Source organism: Malaya genurostris, chromosome 2 (assembly GCF_030247185.1).
Source record: "Malaya genurostris strain Urasoe2022 chromosome 2, Malgen_1.1, whole genome shotgun sequence".
Classification (NCBI taxonomy): Eukaryota; Metazoa; Arthropoda; class Insecta; order Diptera; family Culicidae; genus Malaya; species Malaya genurostris.
Genome location: NC_080571.1, coordinates 4,080,451 through 4,101,581, shown reverse-complemented (window position 1 = coordinate 4,101,581; position 21,131 = coordinate 4,080,451). Strand labels below are relative to the sequence as shown.

Here is a 21,131-nt window from a genome sequence, read left to right as displayed (position 1 = left end):
CTGGTATGTCGGAAAGTAGTGATAAAGGTCTTTCTTTTGCCGGTTCGGATAGTAAATGGTAAAAGACCTTTATCACTACTTTCCGACATACCAGAGACTTGGGCGATTCGCATTGTTCGCATAAAAGAAAAAGTTTTAAATTATAATCGTTTGTGCAATATTCTTGTGATCGTTTATTTTTAAGAAAAAAATTTACAATTGGTACGACGAAATTTAACAGTAAGGCATTTAATATAGTATTTATAATTAACAAAAATTTAATTTATAATTATAATTAACAAAAAAAGTAAATACAGACAATCGCAACAATTCAAATTTCCATCCGATACTTAGCCGGATCGGGAAGCGTTTCCGAGGTTAGATATGCATTGAGATACATAATAGACATGACAATGATACCAGCTTCAGCCAAGGCCTTGTGATCGCGTGGGTTGATTTTAACTTTCTTGTCCACGAAGCAATGGGTGGCGGACATCGCTTCCTCCGAGTTGACGAACGGTGGATCAACGTTAATCACAAAACCGCCCCCCGACTGCAGCAGTCGAATAAACTGTTCCTTTTTCGGAGCAAGCAGTAGCACACGAAATCCGGTGAACACACCGTCGTGTTTACCTGCTTCGCGTGAAATCTTCAGTCGCCAGTTATATGCCGCTTTGGCAACCAGCTTCTCTTGTGGCTCCAATGGAGGCAAATCGATTGCCTGTGGATTTCCCCATTCGTACGGTTCTTCCTGTAAAATGGAATAAACATTTATTTTTTCTGACCATTTCATTCATTTTGTTTGCTAGTTGTTACATTGAGAAAATAGCCGGCCTTGCAGCTATCGTGCAGATATTTTGTACACAGCAACCACTTGCCAGCAGCGATTCCGGACAAAATCTTTTCTCCTCGATTTGGTTTCCCACAGACGATGTGTGTACAGGAAGGATCGTATTCGGTTGGCCTGGTCGATAATTCGCCACCCAACTGTTGGACTTTTTCCATCAAATCCGGTCGCTGCTGGTCATTCACACCAGATATAAGGACCACGGGTGTGCCCGCATAGGTCATACGATCCTTGCAATCGTCGTTGTTGAAACGATCACCGAAGTCTTTTGGCTCACGCCAACCAACACCGACCGCATCTTCGGATACCATCTCTGCAAGTATTGATATTAATTGTAAGATTTGAATTTTAATAAATTTATGTTGTTCATTGATAGTTTTATGGGAATTAACAATTAAATTGATAGCTCAGATTATCAACATTCTCCACCATCGCGAGTTTCTTAACTAGGCAGTTGATGAGGATCGGTCCACCGCAATCGGCGAAGAGCGAAGCGAACAAATCTGCGCTGTATTCCCTCAATTCTATGGGCACCGTTCAGGTAGCATGGGTTCCAAACTGCCGAGCAATATTCGAGAGTTGAACGAACAAGCGAGCAGTAAAGCGATTTTAGACAGTGTATGTCTGTAAAGTGCTTAGTTATTCTCATTAAGAATCCTAAGCTACGGGAAGCTTTAGCTACAATGTAGCTGATGTGATGCTTGAATGTAAGTTGTTCATCGAGATGGACGCCAAGATTCTCAACGCTAGTCGATCTTCCAATCAAGGATCCATCCAGAAAGTATTCGACATGCAATGGCATTTTTCTCCTCGTGAATGCAATGGTCTGGATTTACAATCATACGGTTAACTTTACACCAATCTGCGAAGATTAACAATTGCCGCTGGAGAAGGCTGCGTCTTCTAAGTTGCGGATGATGTGATAGATCTTGACATCATCAGCAAACGATAAGCGAAGACCTTCCAAGGCAAAATTGACATCATTGAAGTACAGTAAAAATATGAACGGTCCGAGATGACTTCCTTGTGGTATTCCGGATGATGCGAGGAACTCTCCGGAAGTATGATCGTCAATTTTAACTGCTAAACGACGATTCCTAAGATACGACTGCAACCAACGAAGAATGTTCGAACTGAATCCAAGTCTGTTCAATTTAGCAACCGTGATGTCGTGGTAGATTATATCGAAAGCAGACGAAAGATCTGTATAGATAACGTCCGTTTGTAAACCGTTAGACATTGCATCAATCACATAAGACAAAAACAATAGTAAGTTTGTGGTTGTTGAGCGGTTAGGCATGAAACCGTGTTGAGTATCGACGATATATTGCTTGCAGTGATTGAAAATTGGTGTCAGTATAACCTTTTCGAACAGCTTTGGTATAGCGCTGAGGGAAGTGATACCGCGGTAGTTGTTTATATTTTTTCTATATCGCCTTTCTTGTGGACAAGGAACATAAAGAAAGCTTTCCATGCATTGGTCAAAACTTGTGTAGTGAGAGACATTCGAAATAATTTGCAGAGGGGAGCGATTACTCCACGTGAGCACTTTTCAAGAATAACTGTCGGTATTCCGTCAGGGCCCGGAGAATTTGAGGCTTTCATTCCTACAATTGCCGCCCGTATTGAGTCTTCGTCAATATTGATGCAGTTCAATGAGTTATTAGACAGGGAAACATTAAGCTCTGGTGTAGCAATTTGCTGCTGAGTCAAGATTTCATTTGAAAAAACCCTAGAAAACTTTTCCGAAAATATCTGGCAGATTTCCTGTGTGTACAAACCAGTGCGATCTCCAAAGTTCATTGACGAGGGTAACCCGAATTCTTTCCTCTGCTCATTCACATGTTTGCAGAAATACCTTGGATTTGATTTCAGTTTTCGTTGTACGTTGTTCAAGTAGTTGGCATGGCAGCGCTTAACGCTAAATTTCTGTTTGAGCTGTTAGTAGAATGTTGTCACTAATAGTACTGTTGTTGTACCGTTGAATTCCACTGTTATTTTTTTTTTTTTTTTTTATTATTGGAATTCAAGTGGAATTCAACGGTACAACAACAGTACTATTAGTGAGCGCTTAACGGTTTTCTTGTACCTTACCTAACAGCTATAGGCCTGGGGTGTCCTTTGCTATATCAAGCATACGTCTCCACATAACTCGGTCCATGGCTGCTCGTCGCCACCCTCCACTTGATCGATCCACCTTGCTCGCTGCGCTCCTCTTCTCCTTGTACCAGTCGGATTATATTCAAGAACCATTTTCACTGGGCTGTCGTCCGACATCCTTATGGCATGCCCAGCCCATCGTAGACGTCCGATTTTAGCTGTGGTTCTCCTAGCAGCTGTTGCAATTCGTTATTCATACGCCGTCTCTACGTTCCGTCTTCCATCTGCACTCTGCCATAGATGGTCCTCAGTACCTTTCTTTCGAAAACACTGAGGGCGCGTTGGTCCTCTGCCAACATAGTCCAGGTCTCGTGGCCACAGAGAACAACCGGTCTAATGAGCGTTTTGTAGATGGTCAATTTCGTGCGGTGGCGTACTTTTCTCGATCGGAGGGTTTTTCTGAGTCCAAAGTACGCACGATTCCCTGTCAAAATACGTCTATGAATTTATCTGTTGGTGTCATTATCGGCGGTCACCAGTGAGCCCAAATACACGAACTCGTCAACCACCTCGATATCGTCACCGCCTATCAATATTCGTGGTGGGAGGCGTAGTGTTTCTTCTCTAGAGCCTCTTCCTCTCATGTATTTTGTTTTCGACGCATTTATGGCCAGTCCAATACGCCTAGCTTCAGCTTTCAGTCCGATGTAGGTTTCCGTCATCTTCTCAAGGTTACGTGTCACAATATCAATATCGTCAGCGAAGCCAAAAAGTTGTACGGACTTTCGGAAGATCGTGCCACTCGTGTCGATCCTCGCTCTTCGAATCACACCTTCCAAGGCAATATTGAACAAGATACAAGAGAGTCCATCACCTTGCCGTAGCCCTCTCCGAGATTCGAAGGGACTCGAGAGCGTCCCAGATACTCGGACGTAGCACATCACTCTATCCATCGTTGCTTTGACCAATCGCGTTAGTTTATCCGGGAAACCGTATTCGTGCATGATCTGCCATAGCTGTTCTCGATCGATTGTGTCGTATGCCGCTTTGAAGTCAATGAATAGGTGATGCGTGGGTACGTTGTATTCACGACATTTCTGGAGTACTTGTCTTATCGCGAATATGTGAGCCGTAGTGGCGCGGGCTCCAGTAAATCCCGCTTGGTACGGCCCGGATTTGGGAGAGTACCATGTAGGCGGCGTTCAGCAATGTGATTGCGCGGTAATTGCAACAGTCTAGCTTATCGCCCATACGGGACATACCACTCCATCCATCCATTCCTGCGGTAGGATCTCCTGCCTCTCCTCCATGTTTGAGCAGCTCGCCTGGCAACTGGTCATTGCCCGCGGCTTTGTTGTTCTTCAGCTTGCCGATCTCCTCACTTATTTCCGACAGATCAGGGGCTGGGAATCTGTCGTCGGCTGAGCGTGCACCCAGATTGATTCCTGTACCGTTCTCTGTATCTTGTGCTTCGCCATTCAGATGCTCGTCATAGTACTGCTTCCACCTGTCGATCACCTCACGTTCGTTCGTGAGAAGGTTACCACTGGTATCTCTGCACATTTCGGCTTGTGGCGTGAAGCCTTCTCATTGTTCACCTTCTCATAGAACTTCCGTGTGTCATTTGCGCGATACAGCTGTTCCATCGCTTCGCGATCTTGGTCTTCCTGGTGGCGCTTCTTCTTCCGGAAAACCGTGTTCTGTCTGTTCCGCGCCTGCTTGACGCATTTACCAGATGCGGTTTCGATTAATTTTAAGTTATTTAAGGGACCCCGCCTCCAAAAGTTTTTGAACCCTGCGGTTTGTTGAACAACGATGTTGTCATGTTGGATTATTTGTAAATCCGGGCAAAACTTTAAACCAGACTTTGAACTGTCAAATTGTTGGATAAAAAACAAAATTCGTTTTTAGGCTGCATCCAAACATGCCAGATACTAGCGCTGCTTGAAAAATATGAAAATTTCAAAATATCTATTGCATTTTTCCAAGCACCACTGCAGTGTTCGTGTCAGGGCTCTGAATGGACATTGCAAACTCAACTATCACATGGCTACTATTCAACGTGCTGAATATAATTCGTGTAATTTGTGTAAATGTGATTACGGTACTTCTTATCATCTGATGTGTAACTGTCCCTGTCCATTGACGCAACTACTACTATTAAACCGTATTTTTTATAATTGCATTTTTAAAATCGAAATTTTTCGAGACACCCTGTATTAACAACTACCCGATTACAAATAATTAGCATGATTAGAATCAGACAATTGATCAAACATCGAACTGTTATACTGCCGTACTACGCATAATTGTCCCACATCCTATGGAATATTTTATATATACGTACTTTAAAATCACACACTTACCAGAATCAAACCGCGGGATTTCCGAATATTGAGGCTCCTTGAGTTCTTCGTGTAGTTTCTTGGTTTTTTTAGCCGCATTTCTGTTCGTACTTATCAGGTCACTCAAACGTTTAAGATTGTCCGATTCGGCGATTTTCATCAGTTTTGCCGCCGGTTCAGGGTTTCCTGTTTCACCGCCATCGTCATCGTCGTCATCGTCTTCCTCGCGTGATCTCTTCTCACTTACATTACTCCCGTGTGACCGATTGTTTTCGTTCTCATCGTCTCCCACGATGTCCTTCAACACTTGCTTGCCTCGCCAAGCAGTCGACTTGGAGGTACTAGGCTGACAATCGTTCGATGGTTCAGAATCCTTATTCCGTTCATCGTCGTTCTGCTGTTGAAACGGTTGAAACTGTGTTTCTGCGAATTTGGACTCTATATAGTTAACGTACTCGTCGCCCAAATTTTCCCGCCAGAAGCGCCGTTTGATTTCGCTCAACGGAGTGCTCTTGCGACGTTCTTTCTGCTCACGTGGCCGATAGAACTGATCCCAGTACTGCAGTTTGCGCTTGTGGTAGAGATGATTTTCCGGACTAGCATCGGGCCGAAACCCGTAAGGGGTTACGGGTTTCGTCATACACTCAGGCAGGGTTGGCGTTTTCAAGTGACCATCCTGACCCGTGCTAGGAGTTGCCAGCAGTTCATTCTTTCGTCGCGTACGGGGCGTAATGTTTTTCTCTTTTTCCTCGGCCTCCTTCAGCACCTTATACAACGTATCACGAATAGGTGTATCAAATTCCATCACCCGCTGCGTTACGCTGAGTTGTTCATATTCCGATGGGCTAGCGGTTGCGATCGGCGTAGCCGGAGAGTTCGTGCTAGCCAGAGTAGAAAGACGACGATGCTTCAGCACCAGTGGTGATTCTACTGGATGGCCCGGATCGAAAGGTTTTCTCTGGTCACGCTGTGACTGGAGTAGATCATCGTAGAGATCCAGTTCTTGCGAGTATACCTGGCGTTCTTCGTTTGTGATTTTCCACAACTCGGACGTAGACAATCTTTTAAATCCGTACTCCACTTCGTTAGTGTTTTTTGATTTCTGCACCGTAATATGTTTATAGCTGTCCGGAATGTTCTGATTGGGTAGTTCAGTTGATTTAGGCTGCTGAGCAGATGATATGGATTCAGTTCTTGTTACCGCTGGTGCCGGTGATATAAAGACGGAATCGATGTCTACATCGTCGGTGGATGTGGTTGGCAGGCAAGCATTTTTCGGAAGCTCCGGTAAGTCAGAAAGACGACCACTAGTTTCGGGAACCACGGTGATATTCTTGGAAGAGCAAATAGAGCTTCCCACAAGATAAGATTCCTCGTTCACGCGCCGTTTGTATTTGAGACACTCGCGTAACCATTCGCCAGTCAGCACAGTAAGATCTGAAAAATAGACACAGACACATACACACTTTATTAGTCTATCATTATTCTAAGCAGCAGGGCTTACCCCATTTCAAGGCAGCCTCATATTTGGCTCCTGTTGGTTCTTTGCAAATTACAAGTGGAGAAGCTTTCCTCACGAGTCGATCTTCTACCTCTGCACCAAGAATCCCTCCTAGTGCAATCAGAAAATTCCGCTCCGCACCAGAATACGAACTTATAACAAGTAGTTCACCCTGCAACGGTTTGGGATCATGTTCACCATAGAAGATTGGTTCAAAATAGTACTGTAGTGGATGACAGATTCCGTCGTCTAAGGACGTCTCAAGCCAGATACAGTTGACCGTTTCCTTTCCCTTGATCGCAAAATCAATCTCGCCAATGCTGTTCGTCGGCAGCACAATGTAGTCCACCACATCAGTGTAACTTTCGTCCACGATAGTTCCACCACAATTTTCACAGTCTGTCACTATTTGTGTAGCGTCCTCCTCAGAGAACCCGTACACAAAGAAAGTTTTGCCGCTCATGAACTCTGAGTATTGTGAATCGAGTTCTGAGTTTTGACTTTCTGAAACGCTTGCCTGTGGTGCAACTGATACAGCCGAGGTTTGTTGCTTGCGCTCCGTATGTGGCAATTGAATGGAAGTATTCTTTTGCATATATTGCTGAAGAACATCGTCTTCAACCCGACTGGGCTTATTTGGTTCTGCTGCTGGTGGTTCATCCAATCGAAACTTAGGAGGAGCTAATGGCCTTTTGAAAGTACCGCTCATCTTTTCCAAGTTTTTCTTGCTGGCTGGAGAAGGCAACTCTGGCGTCTGTCCTACAACAACGTCTTTCAAATTCGGATGAAAAATATACTTGTCCTCTTCCTGGGCGGGTGCCCTTAAGTCAAGAGAACGAATCAACCAATCCAGCGTTAAAATATGTGGGTTGATCTGCCGTTCGTGCATTTCCCTAAAATCTGCCGACACCTGTTCACCTACGATGACATGAGTTATGTGTTCGCTTATCTCGTCATAACGCGTAGCACCGCCACTGTTGAGAACCCGGTTGAGTTTTTCTTTCTCGTCTCCAGTGAAACCACTCAAATAAATCTAGAATAATAAATTAAAATACGACAATATTCTATTTATTCCAGATTGCATAAATCAGTACTTACCGTACATCCATCCAAAAACGGACCGGCTTTCTTGACCTGTTGCAAATTTATTTTCTCCAACAATTCGCGATACTTTTGCTTCTGTCCCGTTATTAGTCCCGCATTCGTCGATCCAGCCAACGACGGTCTGGACAGCTTCGAAGTAGCCTGTGCCATCGAAGCCATACTCATTACGCTTTCGTTGATGGTCAAATTTCTACTGTTTTGGTGACTGATCATCGACAACTGCGAACAGTCGGGATTGAAATCTCTACTCGATAGTAATCCCGCATCATCTTTGGTCGGTGTCGATGACTTGAGGCTTCGAACTTCGTACTTCGAAACGGGCAAAGCATATCCCTTCTCTACGCTGTCCACAATCCAGGCTGGCGTTAGACATTCTTTCTTACAGCGTACGGCGCCCTGAAATTTGGCCGATCCTACGCTGTCCTTCTCGAGAATCAAAATGTCCGTTAGCTCCGATTTGAACGCACCAATATATTTCCCACCGTTTTTTTCAATCAGCTGCTTAATTTGATTGCGCTTTTGTGTGTTCAAACCGGTCGATGTGATGGTCAATGCGTAGAACACCGGAAGTGCATGTTTGTCGAAAATTGAATCGGTCGCTTTAACCATGTCTCGTTGGCTCTTTTCCCAAACATCCGCTATCCATTCAGGGTGCATAATTTTCATCTTAATTTCTGCAGCTTTTTCATATTTGATCGATTTCACCGTAGAGGATACTAGGTGAGTGCAACTACTGTTCAAAACATCCCAATAGTATCCGCCCATTCGGAACACCATCTGACTCAGTCGGTTTTTTTCTTCCGGCTTCAGCCCGGACATGCAAACGACTAGATTACGCATAGCCGTCGTAAATATTGGCTGCTTTCCTTTCGGAATTGCTTCATTATCTTGAAAACAGCTGATCAGACAACGTGGTCCTACCAAAACCGCATTTGTCGCACTGATGTACTCGAATGCTTCTCCGGAAAATTGTTCGAAAACGAAAACGTGATCTTTTGTCAGTAGATCCGACTGGAGACGGAGACATTCGGATTCGATCATCCAATCAATGAGCGTCTCTCTGATATGATCACGGATAGTCTGAAAGAAAATATTTTTATTCCGTAATAGGTAACGGCCTATTCTTTTTTGAAATTTACTTACTGCGTACGCCATTTGCATATCCTCGTTAGCATCCTTAATTTCTTTTTCATCTTTCAGTATAAAGTGTACATACACAAACTGTTGCTTGGCAAACGAAGAACTCATTTTCTATTTTCAGAAATTGACAATACAATTTACGTTTTATTTCAAAAATTTTTAAACGAACAAACACTATATCATTCCGCCAATGAACAACGTCAAGTTAGCGGCCCTTACACGATCATTAAAAGTGTCATTACTAAGTAATGACACTTCTGCTCAAACGCTCGTCATGGCTGCATTACTGTACATCATTACTTTTTAGCATTACACGTTCATTATTAATGATGAGTATTTGTAACTACTCCAGCAATAGCAATAGCAATATTTTTATTTTCGTTTAGCTGAAAAAAAATCTGATTTGCCATTGAAACGTTAAGGTTAATGAAATATTAACAATTTAATTCTATACTTTGTCATTTTTTCGCGTATAGTTCTAAATATATTCAGAACTTCTACAAAAAAAATAAGAAGAAGAAATAATGTTGGTAATGATGGAAAATCCGGAATTCCATCATTACTCGTGTCATTACTGAACTCGTAGACCTTACACGATCATTAAAAGTGCCATTACTTTTTAGTAATGACACTTTTAATGATCGTGTAAGGGCCGCTAACCGGTTTCTTTTATGAGCAGAGATGCCAGATCAAAATTTTCCATACACTCAGAAAAAAACATAATAAGAGCAAATTCAGCAGCTGCAAGCTTCATATTGGTGGTCTATAATGTAAATGAAACTGAAACAAACGTATCCCCAGCAATCCGTTTTAGTTTTATTTATTCGACCAGTTCTACTGTCAAATTTAAAACTGGTATACATTGCCGTTCAATTTTTTCTATATTTGAAACACAGATAAAACGCTGCTGGGACTACCAGTTTATTTTGTTATAATTTCTAGATTTAAATTTTAAAACTGACATAAATTATGCATCTAGAACTAGAACACTCCTGAATATGCCCTAACCGTAATCAATCTTTCATTGTTATCAGGGTTGCCACATTTAAATCTGCATTTTCAGAAGAAAAATCTGTAAATCTGTATCGGGAGCTCAAAAACCTGTATTGAAAATCTGTATATAGAAGTGATAAGAAATCGAAGCACAACGGAATGAAAAGTCTTTAGAACCCAAATTTAAAGAAACCAAAAATTTTCTTAGTCTGAATTTTATGATGTTGTAGTGGAGAAAACGCTGGAAGTTGTTTTTGCGTTTGAGCCTCTCGAAATAATGATTTGACGAAAAACTTTTAAAATCAAATTTGAAAGTGAGAACTTAGTCTGATTATTTTCACTTTGGTTCATTAGGTATAATGCAATTGGCAATCTTTTTTCTTTACTATCTTACGATATGGCCGAGGCCATCATCTTTCCATCTTATCAGAAGCAATTTTTGAAAGCATATGCAATTACGCTACACTAGTTGCAACTAAAAGTAAGCACAAACAAATATTTATTAGCAGATATAACATCTGTGTTTACTGTCCTTAACATACTCTTTTATATGAGTTTTATCCTCTTTTTAGAATTAACACACGATCAGGATAATGCTTTCACTTTGAAAAAAAAATCAATACCATTATTTAACACATTTTAAGCAGATCATAATACAATTTTTAGTCCACGCTATCAAAAATCTGCACAAATCTGTATTTTTTGCCAAAAATTTGTAATCTGCATATACAGAATCTTGGTCACAAATTTATCTGAAAAATCTGTAAAAAATTACAGTAACCGCAACCTGTTCCTCATGGTCATTTCAACTATGCACTCAAGTAATGGTAACGACCATGATATCCGATTATTTACCATCTGTATTGTAATAAGCACTAGAACAAAAAATCTACTAATTGACTATTTGTCTTTATTACATTTCTGGCGTGATAATTTTGACAATCATTAAAATAAGAACGAAAAAGTCCCAATGAAAATTACAAGTAAGCTGAAATTGAACTTTCGGTCACCATAAAGTTGAGAAGTGATATAGTCATGACTACCATGTGAGTAAGTTCTCCTTCAGAATATAATAATGTTACCATGAATCAACATATAGTTGGATAGAGATTGTCAAGTTTGGAAGCATTATACATATTGTTCATATCAACATAATTTATATAGAAAGAACATCGTCTGTATGGTGTTTTTCAACCGACTATGTAAATTGTCAATCAACGCTATACAAATTGTCAATCAACGCGTCTGCTTTTTTAGTGTCACATAAAGTATATCCATGTGAGTAAGTTCTTCTTCAGAATATAATAATGTTACCATGAATCAACATATAGTTGGATAGAGATTGTCAAGTTTGGAAGCATTATACATATTGTTCATATCAACATAATTTATGTAGAAAGAACATCGTCTGTATGGTGTTTTTCAACCGACTATGTAAATTGTCAATCAACGCTATACAAATTGTCAATCAACGCGTCTGCTTTTTTGGTGTCACATAAAGCTTCATTACAGCAGCAGATATCATGTTCCAACGACGAAATTGCGATATCTTGTATAAGAGTTTAATTTTATAATAGTGTGCAGTTGTTCCGATTCGGAATTGATTCGGAATCGATTCGGATCTGATAACATGGGCGATATCGTGCTCAATCGGTTCGATGATCGGGCCGATAATCGGACTGTTGCGGGTCGACAAAATCTACACTCAGAAAAATAGTATGGTAACTGTTACTATATAGAGGGCCAACTTGACCATGAGCGTATAGTGACTTTCAGCCGACTATGAAATCAGATGATTTCAACAATAGTCAAGTTCATGTTTACTATGAATGGTATCGGATCTAGAATAGTAATATTGAACTGTGTATTGTATGAATAACTAATACGATTGAGATGGTTAGCCTAACCATGACCGAATATTTTTTTCACATTGTAGCTTTTGCTATAACCAGAGTCATGATATTTTTGACATTTCACTTCTAGTTATTTTGAAACTAAAAGCAGTGGTTGATTCAACAATGCTGAAGATCAGCAAAACATGAGCTAATGTTGAAAAGTTTTATGAATTTAAATTCTAAAATAAGAACAACAAAATAATTTCATTAAACTCTATTTTATTTTCGCATCAAATCAAATGATAATATACCTGGTGAAATATTGCTTAGCATTGCTTGATAGCATCAGTTGATCCAAGGCTCTGTCCGGTGGAGTTTTTCCTGAAGCAGGAATTGGCAGCAGGAAAGAAATTATTAGCCAAGTCCAGATGCAAACCTCGATGCCCACCTGCGATTTTCCGTCGGATTCGAGCGAATTGAATCCGGGAATCAAATGATAATCTTCCTTTTCATCAATCGCTTGATGTTGTTTCTACAGCGACCGATAATGAATAATAAACCGTATACGAGATATTGATTTCACTGGAAAACATAACCGTTGCCGGAAAATTGTTGAAAAATTAAATTTCAACGACGGAAACTAGTAAGGCTACAAACTTTACCTACCTGTAAGACCTACCAAAGTACACAGTCACAATATAGAATATTTTGTTCAAATCCATCCCTGATGTGTTACCCATGTTCGAAATTTTTTGCTAAATTGTAACTGTATGTGACAATAACAGTACACCCGTTCATTGACAATTTGTATAGTCAGCACAAATGTAATACATAGTAGGTTGAAAAACACTATACGATAATGTGCTTCCTACATAAATTCTGTTGATATGGACTACATGTTTTCAAACTTCATAATCGTCTTTTAAACCATGTATCTATTTATGGTAACATTATTATATTGTGAACATATTTACATGGTAGCGATAACTATTTAGCTCCTCTTATATCAAGGCTCGAGAGCAATTTCACCTTACTAGAAATTGTGATTTTAACTATTTGTTCTTATATTTGAGATGACTACCATTGTCAGGATGACTATGCCAGAAAAGTCATTAATACAAATAGTTTAGTCAAGTCGTTGTCTTTGTTGTCTAGTAATTTATACAATACAGATGGTGAATAGTCATATATCATGATTGTTGCTACTATTTAAGCATATAGTTGAAATGACGATGGAAAACAGGCTACGGTTACTATGGTATTTTGCTCAGTGTACTGGGAAGTGGAACCGCAGTTTAGATTTGGCATCAAGCGAAAACGATATAAGAGTGTACTTATTCTTGAAAACTCCGACAGTACCAACATTACCAACGTAAAATACGTGATATAGCTGTCAAACCTTTCTGTTCAGCACAGTAGTCTTGTTTTTCGTGCTCTCGTGCTTCTGGTGTGAAAATTGCAAACGTGATCTGCGTTCCTCAAAGTTTATTCTAAAATGTACGGACCTCAGCAGCCTATTCTAGTTCTAAGTATGTATTACACGACTCTATTCCATATGAGCAACTAATGGGTATCTTACTGGTGATTTTAGGTCAGAACACAAAGCGAGACAGCGGTCGAAAAGTGCAGCTGGAGAATATTAACGCCGGCAAGGTGAGTCAGACCAGCATACGACTGACGCCTCCGCACAGAGAGGTTAATTTATTATTTTGTTTTCTTAGACCATCGCCGACTTAATTCGCACATGTTTGGGACCACAAGCCATGTTGAAAATGCTTATGGATCCGATGGGTGGCATTGTGATGACCAACGATGGAAATGCTATCCTGCGCGAAATAACGGTGCAACACCCAGCTGCAAAGAGTATGATCGAAATCGCCAGAACACAGGACGAAGAAGTTGGTGACGGAACTACCTCTGTTATCGTGCTGGCTGGTGAAATGCTTGCGGTTGCGGAACAATTTCTTCAACAGCAAATTCATCCGACTGTTATAATCCGTGCCTACAGGGAAGCCCTGGAAGATATGATAAAATTGTTGACGACCGAAGTTAGCATTCCACTAGACAAGACCGACAAGGCAAAACTGGCGGAAGTTATCAAGTCATGTGTTGGCACAAAGTTTATTGGACGTTGGTCGGATCTAGCAGTGAAAATTGCGCTGGATGCAGTTGAAACTGTCATGCTTACTGAAAACGGTCGAACGGAAATTGACATAAAAAAGTATGCCAAAGTGGAAAAAATTCCCGGTGGATCCATTGATGAATCTTGCGTCTTGAGGGGAGTCATGTTGAACAAGGACGTCACTCATCCCAAAATGAGACGATACATCGAGAAACCACGTATTGTGTTGTTGGATTGTCCATTGGAGTACAAGAAGGGCGAAAGTCAAACTAACGTGGAGATAGTCGGCGATCAAGATTTCACCAAACTGCTGCAAATCGAAGAAGAACACGTAGCAAAGGTCTGTGCCGATATTATTGCCGTTAAACCGGATGTGGTGTTTACAGAGAAAGGCGTTTCCGATTTGGCTCAGCATTTTCTGCTGAAGGCTGGAATCACAGCAATTCGTCGTTTGCGTAAAACGGATAACAATCGAATTGCCCGAGCTTGTGGAGCCACGATTGTCAATCGCACAGAAGAACTGACAGAGAAAGACGTAGGAACTGGTGCTGGTCTTTTCGAAATAAAAAAATTAGGCGACGAGTACTTCTGTTTCGTTACGGAATGTGAAGATCCCAAAGCTTGCACTATTCTGCTGCGTGGCGCTTCGAAAGATATCCTATCTGAGACGGAGCGTAATCTGCAGGATGCACTGCATGTGGCCCGTAACTTAATGTTGGAACCGCGCTTGCTTCCCGGTGGTGGTGCAGTTGAAATGGCCGTATCGCAAGCGTTGACCAACAAGCAAATACAAGGTCCCTATCGTGCAGTGGCGCAAGCTTTGGAAATTATACCACGCACGCTGGCTCAAAACTGCGGAGCAAACACTATTCGCACGTTGACGGCTTTACGAGCGAAGCATGCTTCCCATCCAGCGAATTCCGGTCCGTGCACCTGGGGAATTGATGGTGAATCTGGCGAAATTGTAAACATGAAGGATAAGGGTATCTGGGAACCACTTTCTGTAAAATTGCAAGTCTACAAAACGGCAGTTGAGACAGCCATTCTATTGCTACGCATTGACGATATCGTGTCCGGATCGAAGAAAAAGAACAACGACGGTACTGGAGCAGCACCGGCGCAAGCCGCTCAAGGAATGGAGTAGTTTTTTTTCGGTAGTCAATAAGCTTCAATTTAACACATTCACTCGCACTTTTTTTACACAATACATAATTCGCTAGTGCTAACCGGTATGTTTTCCGTATCTATGTAACAACGATTGCGTTTAGTTTTTTTTTTTTCAAGAAGGCGCCTCTGCATAGCTCAAACGGTTGATTTTCTTAGCCTGGTTCCAGTTATGAACAACTTTTCCAACTGTTGCACCGTAATTTATCTGAATTCGATTTTTCTTCCCTTGTGTAATCAATATAAGATTCAAATCACATGCCTGTTTTCCGTTTAAGAAAATGCAATGTCGGATCACCTCAGAGGTAGCGTTGTAATGAATAAAGAAACAAAAAAGGCTTCACAATTCAAGTGAACTTTCTTAGTTTTGCCGATGTGATTGTCACATAATTCCCTTCATAGCATTTTCCCTAGTGAAGTCATAATGAATGTCACTCCGAATGTCTCAACCTCATGCCTCACCGTGTGTCTATTGATGACCGCAGTCGGTTGGGTGTTAACGCCTTCCACGATAATAGCAGAATGGCGGTGCCAAAACCTTTCCGTAGGCAGAATAAAATACCTGTCTAAGATAAAAGATTAGGACTGGAAGTTTAGCCCATCAACCAATGACAGTGACAGGATGTACATATTGAAGATCAAGGGTCGTTTCTTCAACTATGCCATGTCGAATCACCTCAGAGGTAGCATTTCTGATTAACGCCGCAGATATTTAAGGATTGTACCTATTATCAAATGATAAATGGACACTTTTGAAATTTACATCTTTAAAGCATTTAACACAGACACTCAAATTGGATTCTTTAATCATTTTAACGGTCATTTCAAATATTCCTTTAGTTGGAACAGTACTCGCATGATATGTCATGATGGCGCCACGTTACCCTATCAAAAACATCCAGTCTGTCATCTAGACTATTTATTTTTTTCATTCAGCAACAGAGTTGCCATTCATACAGAATTAACAGTTCGGCTGAAAAGTTCGTATCGTTTAATAGAAACACACATTTTTTTGCCAAAATTCGTTTTTATTATTCAACATAATTGCCATCAGAGGCGATACAGCGATTATAGTGATCTTCCAACTTTTCGATACCATTTTTGTAGTACGATTTGTCCTTTGCCTCAAAATAGGCCTCAGTTTCAGCGATTACCTCTTCATTGCTTCTAAATTTTTTACCAGCGAGCATTCTCTTGAGGTCTGAGAACAGGAAAAAGTCACTGGGGGCTAAATCTGGAGAATACGGTGGATGAGGGAGCAATTCGAAGCCCGATTCGTTCAATTTCTGCATGGATTTCATCGACTTGTGACACGGTGCATTGTCTTGATGAAATAAAACTGTTTTCTTCTTCAAATGAGGCCGTTTTTTTTTATATTTCGTCCTTCAAACGCTGTAATAACGCTATATAATAGTCACTGTTGATGGTTTTTCCCTTTTCAAGGTAGTCGATGAAAATTATACCATGCGAATCCCAAAATACAGACGCCATAACCTTACCGGCCGATTGTTGAGTCTTTCCACGCTTTGGGTTCGGTTCATCGCGTGCAGTCCACTCAGCTGACTGTCGATTGGACTCCGGAGTGAAGTGATGGAGCCATGTTTCGTCCATTGTTATATATCGACGAAAAAAATCGGTTTTATTTCGACATAACAGCTAGAAACACTGCTCAGAATCATCAATTCGTTGTTGATTTTGATGGATTGTGAGCTCACGCGGCACCCATTCTGCACAAAGCTTTCTCATATCCGAATATTCGTGAATAATATGTCCAACACGTTCCTTTGATATCTTTAGGGTGTCAGCTATCTCGATCAACTTCACTTTACGGTCATTGAAAATCATTTTGTGGATTTTTTTCACGTTTTCATCGGTAACAGCCTCTTTTGGACGTCCACTGCGTTCATCGTCTTCGGTGCTCATATGACCAGTACGAAATTTTGCAAACCACTTACGAATTGTTGCTTCGCCCGGTGCAGAGTCTGGATAACACTCAAGTCATTTTTTTGTATCGGCGGCACTTTTTTTCATCAAAAAGTAGTGTTTCATCAACACACGAAATTCCTTTTCTTCCATTTTTTTCACAATAAGAAAAGTAGCTTCACTCAAAATGCAATATCTCACAAACTAATAATCAGACAGCTGTCAAATTTATACACGTATCTTTTGAAGCTTGGTACTAACTGAAAATGGTATGGATTTAATTCTAGTGGCGCCCTCTCAAAGAAACGATACGAACTTTTCAGCCGATCTGTTACCTGTAATGTATTGATTCGTATACATCCATCGAGTCTGTTAGTGTGTGCATTTAACTCACTTTTGCACGATAAAATGTGATAATTTTTCCAGACAAAAAGATCTCATCACCTATCGTAGAGAGGCCAAAACCCGTAAAGATTTGGTGAGATCTGACAAAATCTTTGTGGAAAATTTGTGAAATCTGGCAAAAGACACAAATCTCCATACAACAAGGGGAACGTGTCATTCGAGCCAATCTGTTCTTATTCCTGAAGATTTGGTTAGTTAGAGTGTCTGGCGAAGCGAGCAAAATCTGGCAACCTGAAAACGCTGGTTATAATCACCCCGATTCTGCAATCCGACGTATTTGTGATACGAACGAATCTACACTTTCGTTCGAGTTCGAATTTTGCATTCTTTATTCCGTTCGACTTTTATGGTTCGATCGACTCTCGTTCGGGAACACTTGAAATTTCAAACACTAACCATCGAAGCTGTCAACACTACGTACACTTCTTTATTATTTATATTATTCATTTCTTAGTAAACGAAACCGTCACACTTGTATAAACAAATTTGAACGATTCTAAACCGAAAAGAAGTAATACGTATGCAAGTCGATCGAGTAATGTTCGAAAATTTAACAACTCGAACGGAATGCAGAATCGAAATTGTACATTCGATCGGAATATTTCGAATCGATCGACGTACAGAATAGGGGTGAATATATTGCATGACAGTCTGCATAACATTTGTGCACAGCAGAGATGCGACATTTGCAGATTTGTCTGTAAATCTGCATATTTCGTACATAATGCTGCAGACATTTTTTCTTGTTCAGACTTTTGAAAATCAAGTATTTCGCAGACTTTCGTCAAAATTAACAGACTTTTGAAATTGTCGCGACCTTTTTTTTTTGCTCGCCAAGTCAGTTTAGCGTATCATACTTTATAGAGAAATTGCTGCCAGCAAGACATACTTTCGAAGTTCAGATTTTGTTTCGGATATACAGACTTTTGCAACCCTGTCTAAAAATTTTTGAAATTTTTACCTGGCATCTCTTGTGCAAAGTCAACTTCACTAGAGGAACATAATCCGACGTCGCTTCTGATTTTTTTCAAATTTTGATTATAGAGGTTTTAACCTTAAGGTCATTCGCCTCTTCGGGCCAGAAAAATTTTCTGACCCTATGAGTGGGGTTGGGAATCGAACCCAGGTGGGCTGCGTGAAAGTTATCGACTCACGCATCACGCTATACCCGTCCCGTCGCTTCTGATTTTCTTGCAAGCACAATACTAAAATACGACTTATTCACGGCAAACATATTCTACCATACAAATAAATAATATGAAACAAAATAGAGTAAAAAATAAACAAGCAATGTTATACTAGTTTTTTTAACATACCTATACCTACTCAGTAGAGTAGAATTTCGCATAACCCTTCGGGAATATTTTATTGGTTCTAAAAAACATCGATTTGCCGTATTTATCCGATGTTTTCAACTGTTGAGTACTTGTTGTCATCACTTATTTACAGCAGAACCTAAATTCTGGATCAGAATTCAGTTCCACAGTCTAGTTTCAGAACTCCAGCTCGGAATTTAATTTCAGCATGCAGGTTCTATATTGTGCAATGTATAGATATTTCACACTTTTGAAAATTTATTCATACATTGCTGATCGTATTTCTGATGACATGGAGAAAAAATAATGTTGTGTTTAGTACTCGAGATATTCAAGAATGATTTCTATCCATTCTTCCACAAGGGGAAATTTTGAAAAAAGCACCTCTCAGTAAAGTAAGACGTATTCACTTAAAAAAACGTGCTTAATCCAGCTAGCTGTGAGATGATACCTTTTTTATCAATCTGCATGTGATTTTTGCGTGAATATTCTTCGATGGTTTTAGGTTTCATGAAATTATTTTAATGGCCGTCGTTTAAATGACACTTTGAAATTTCAATCACTCATTGCCTTGTTACTTTGGGAACTGCAAGACGAATCGTAGATAGAAATTGTATGAAACCCTCAAATTATTTCTTTTAACCCATTAAGTTCCATGAACAATTGAACCTTATTATATAAAAGTGCCAATAAATTAAAAATTCATACATCGTTTTCAGAATTTTCTTTCTAATTTTTGCGCCTTCCCCACCTTTCGAAACCCCTCTTCTCCCCCCCTTGAAAGACTCCTGGGCATGAGCCTGGTTTAATCTAAACGTGTGACGATCGATTAAGCATTCCATGAGATGTAGAAGTGAGTACCTCTTTAAAGTTTTTGTCATTATGTATGGTACTTCCAGAAACGGTATACATAGACCAGCATAATCAAAAATAGCTCGTATGTCCATGAATTAGTATGATGAATTAATTGAAATAGTTTTGAGCCCAACTTTGAAGATTTTTTGGTATTGTCCTCTTCTAGGACGGTTTGAATTTTAAAAACTCATCACCCTGTAATTTAAAAATAGAAAGTAAATTCGTTTTGGCCTTCTTTTTTTCTCTCTATTCCCGATACTTTCGGAAACGGAATTCGGAGATCAGTGTAGCCGAAGTTAGTTAAGTTCGCCTAATGGATTGTTAACTATTTCATTAGATTCGAAATTTTTTTTGAAAATCAGTGTAGCCATCTTAGAGAAATCATTGTGCACTCCATATGAAAATTTAAGGCACCTTCCGGGAACCGGGAACCGAATACTGGTAAAACTAAAAGAAGTTTACCTGGTCATCGATTCTCAAAATCTTTGAACCCGATGAATTTTTGTGAAATTTTTACATCAATCAGCCAGTATCTGTTGAACCGGAAGTCGGATTAGTTTATAAAAACAAGCAGTTGTCTTGGGACCTTAAGACCTTTCATTTGAATATTAGATGGACGAAATCGGTTAAGCCATCTACGAACAAAATGAGTGACATTATTTTGATATCATAACATATATCATCCTGTAGTTCCGGAACCAGAAGTCGGATCCAAATGAAATTCAGAAACCTTATATGGGAGCATAGGACTGTTGTAGAAATCCGTTAAGCCATATCCGAGAAAAATAATGAAATTATTTTTAACACTAAAATTTTCTTATCTCGACGAACTTCTTCGAATGGTATAAAAGTGTAAGAAATGGTGTTTTTCTAGCAATTATTGCAGCAAGCAGTATAAATCAATATAAATATGATATTGTTTTGAATTTGAAAATACTGTCATCTTTCTAATACATATGTCATGCTCGAACAATTATGTTGCAAAAACCAAAACGTGCTAAAATTCATGAAAGAATTATATTAATTTCGATGTGATTAACAATTGATGTGAAAAAAATTAGACGTGCTGAACATCAAATGTTATTACATCGAAACAACGTATTGAGTACATTACATCACCTTAACTGAATACCGAGTATGATTCTGATATGGAATTATGCATCTTTTCGTGTAATATTACAACCTTTAGAACGACACCGAAATTGTTGTAACATTAATCGTAATTGCTGCACATCAGTAATGTGTAGCAATTTTGATGTAATATCACAAATGTGTTGGTGTTGTTCAAAAGGTTGTAATATTACACAAAAAGATGCATAATTTCCTATCAGAATAGTATACAGTATTCAGTCAAGCAGATGTAATTTACTCAATACATTGTTTTGATGTAATAACGTGTGATTTGTTTGCAATATTTTTCGAAAACAGAAAATTATTGCATTCGATGCTCAGTACGTCTAAATTTTATTCACATCAATTGATAATTACATCGGAATTGTTTT

The 21,131-nt window shown here is 39.8% G+C and overlaps 2 protein-coding genes and 1 long non-coding RNA gene across 3 annotated transcripts; 1 reads left to right on the top strand and 2 right to left on the bottom strand.

Annotated features, from left to right (window-relative positions):
- Positions 1-158: 158 nt before the first annotated feature.
- On the bottom strand, positions 159-9,390 carry LOC131430520 (DNA topoisomerase 2-binding protein 1-A). The gene is made up of 6 exons (XM_058595572.1): positions 9,020-9,390; positions 7,871-8,956; positions 6,776-7,805; positions 5,293-6,708; positions 796-1,139; positions 159-730 (listed from the first exon to the last, which is right to left on the bottom strand). Exons 1-6 carry the CDS (start codon positions 9,122-9,124, stop codon positions 311-313), a joined length of 4,401 nt encoding a protein of 1,466 aa, XP_058451555.1. The 5' UTR covers positions 9,125-9,390; the 3' UTR covers positions 159-310.
- A 2,716-nt stretch (positions 9,391-12,106) lies between these two features.
- Positions 12,107-12,542, bottom strand: LOC131431851 (uncharacterized). The gene is made up of 2 exons (XR_009229739.1): positions 12,293-12,542; positions 12,107-12,225 (listed from the first exon to the last, which is right to left on the bottom strand). It is a non-coding gene; the product is annotated as an uncharacterized LOC131431851 (long non-coding RNA).
- Positions 12,543-13,230: 688 nt separating this feature from the next.
- LOC131430423 (T-complex protein 1 subunit gamma) lies at positions 13,231-15,481 on the top strand. The gene is made up of 3 exons (XM_058595414.1): positions 13,231-13,373; positions 13,436-13,497; positions 13,566-15,481. The coding sequence occupies exons 1-3, from the start codon at positions 13,340-13,342 to the stop codon at positions 15,108-15,110; spliced, it is 1,641 nt and encodes a 546-aa protein (XP_058451397.1). The 5' UTR covers positions 13,231-13,339; the 3' UTR covers positions 15,111-15,481.
- Positions 15,482-21,131: the final 5,650 nt, after the last annotated feature.

What these genes read in the sequence shown, in the direction of transcription:
- LOC131430520 (XM_058595572.1), bottom strand. Translation starts at nt 9,124, where the DNA reads ATGAGTTCTTCGTTTGCCAAGCAACAGTTTGTGTATGTACACTTTATA. An exon ending in AATCCCGCGGTTTGATTCTG is followed by an intron (nt 1,140 to 5,292) that starts GTAAGTGTGTGA and finishes CAATACTTGCAG; the next exon opens with AGATGGTATCCGAAGATGCG. An exon ending in AGGCCGGCTATTTTCTCAAT is followed by an intron (nt 731 to 795) that starts GTAACAACTAGC and finishes TCCATTTTACAG; the next exon opens with GAAGAACCGTACGAATGGGG.
- LOC131430423 (XM_058595414.1), top strand. Translation starts at nt 13,340, where the DNA reads ATGTACGGACCTCAGCAGCCTATTCTAGTTCTAA. An exon ending in GCAGCCTATTCTAGTTCTAA is followed by an intron (nt 13,374 to 13,435) that starts GTATGTATTACA and finishes TGGTGATTTTAG; the next exon opens with GTCAGAACACAAAGCGAGAC. An exon ending in AGAATATTAACGCCGGCAAG is followed by an intron (nt 13,498 to 13,565) that starts GTGAGTCAGACC and finishes TTGTTTTCTTAG; the next exon opens with ACCATCGCCGACTTAATTCG.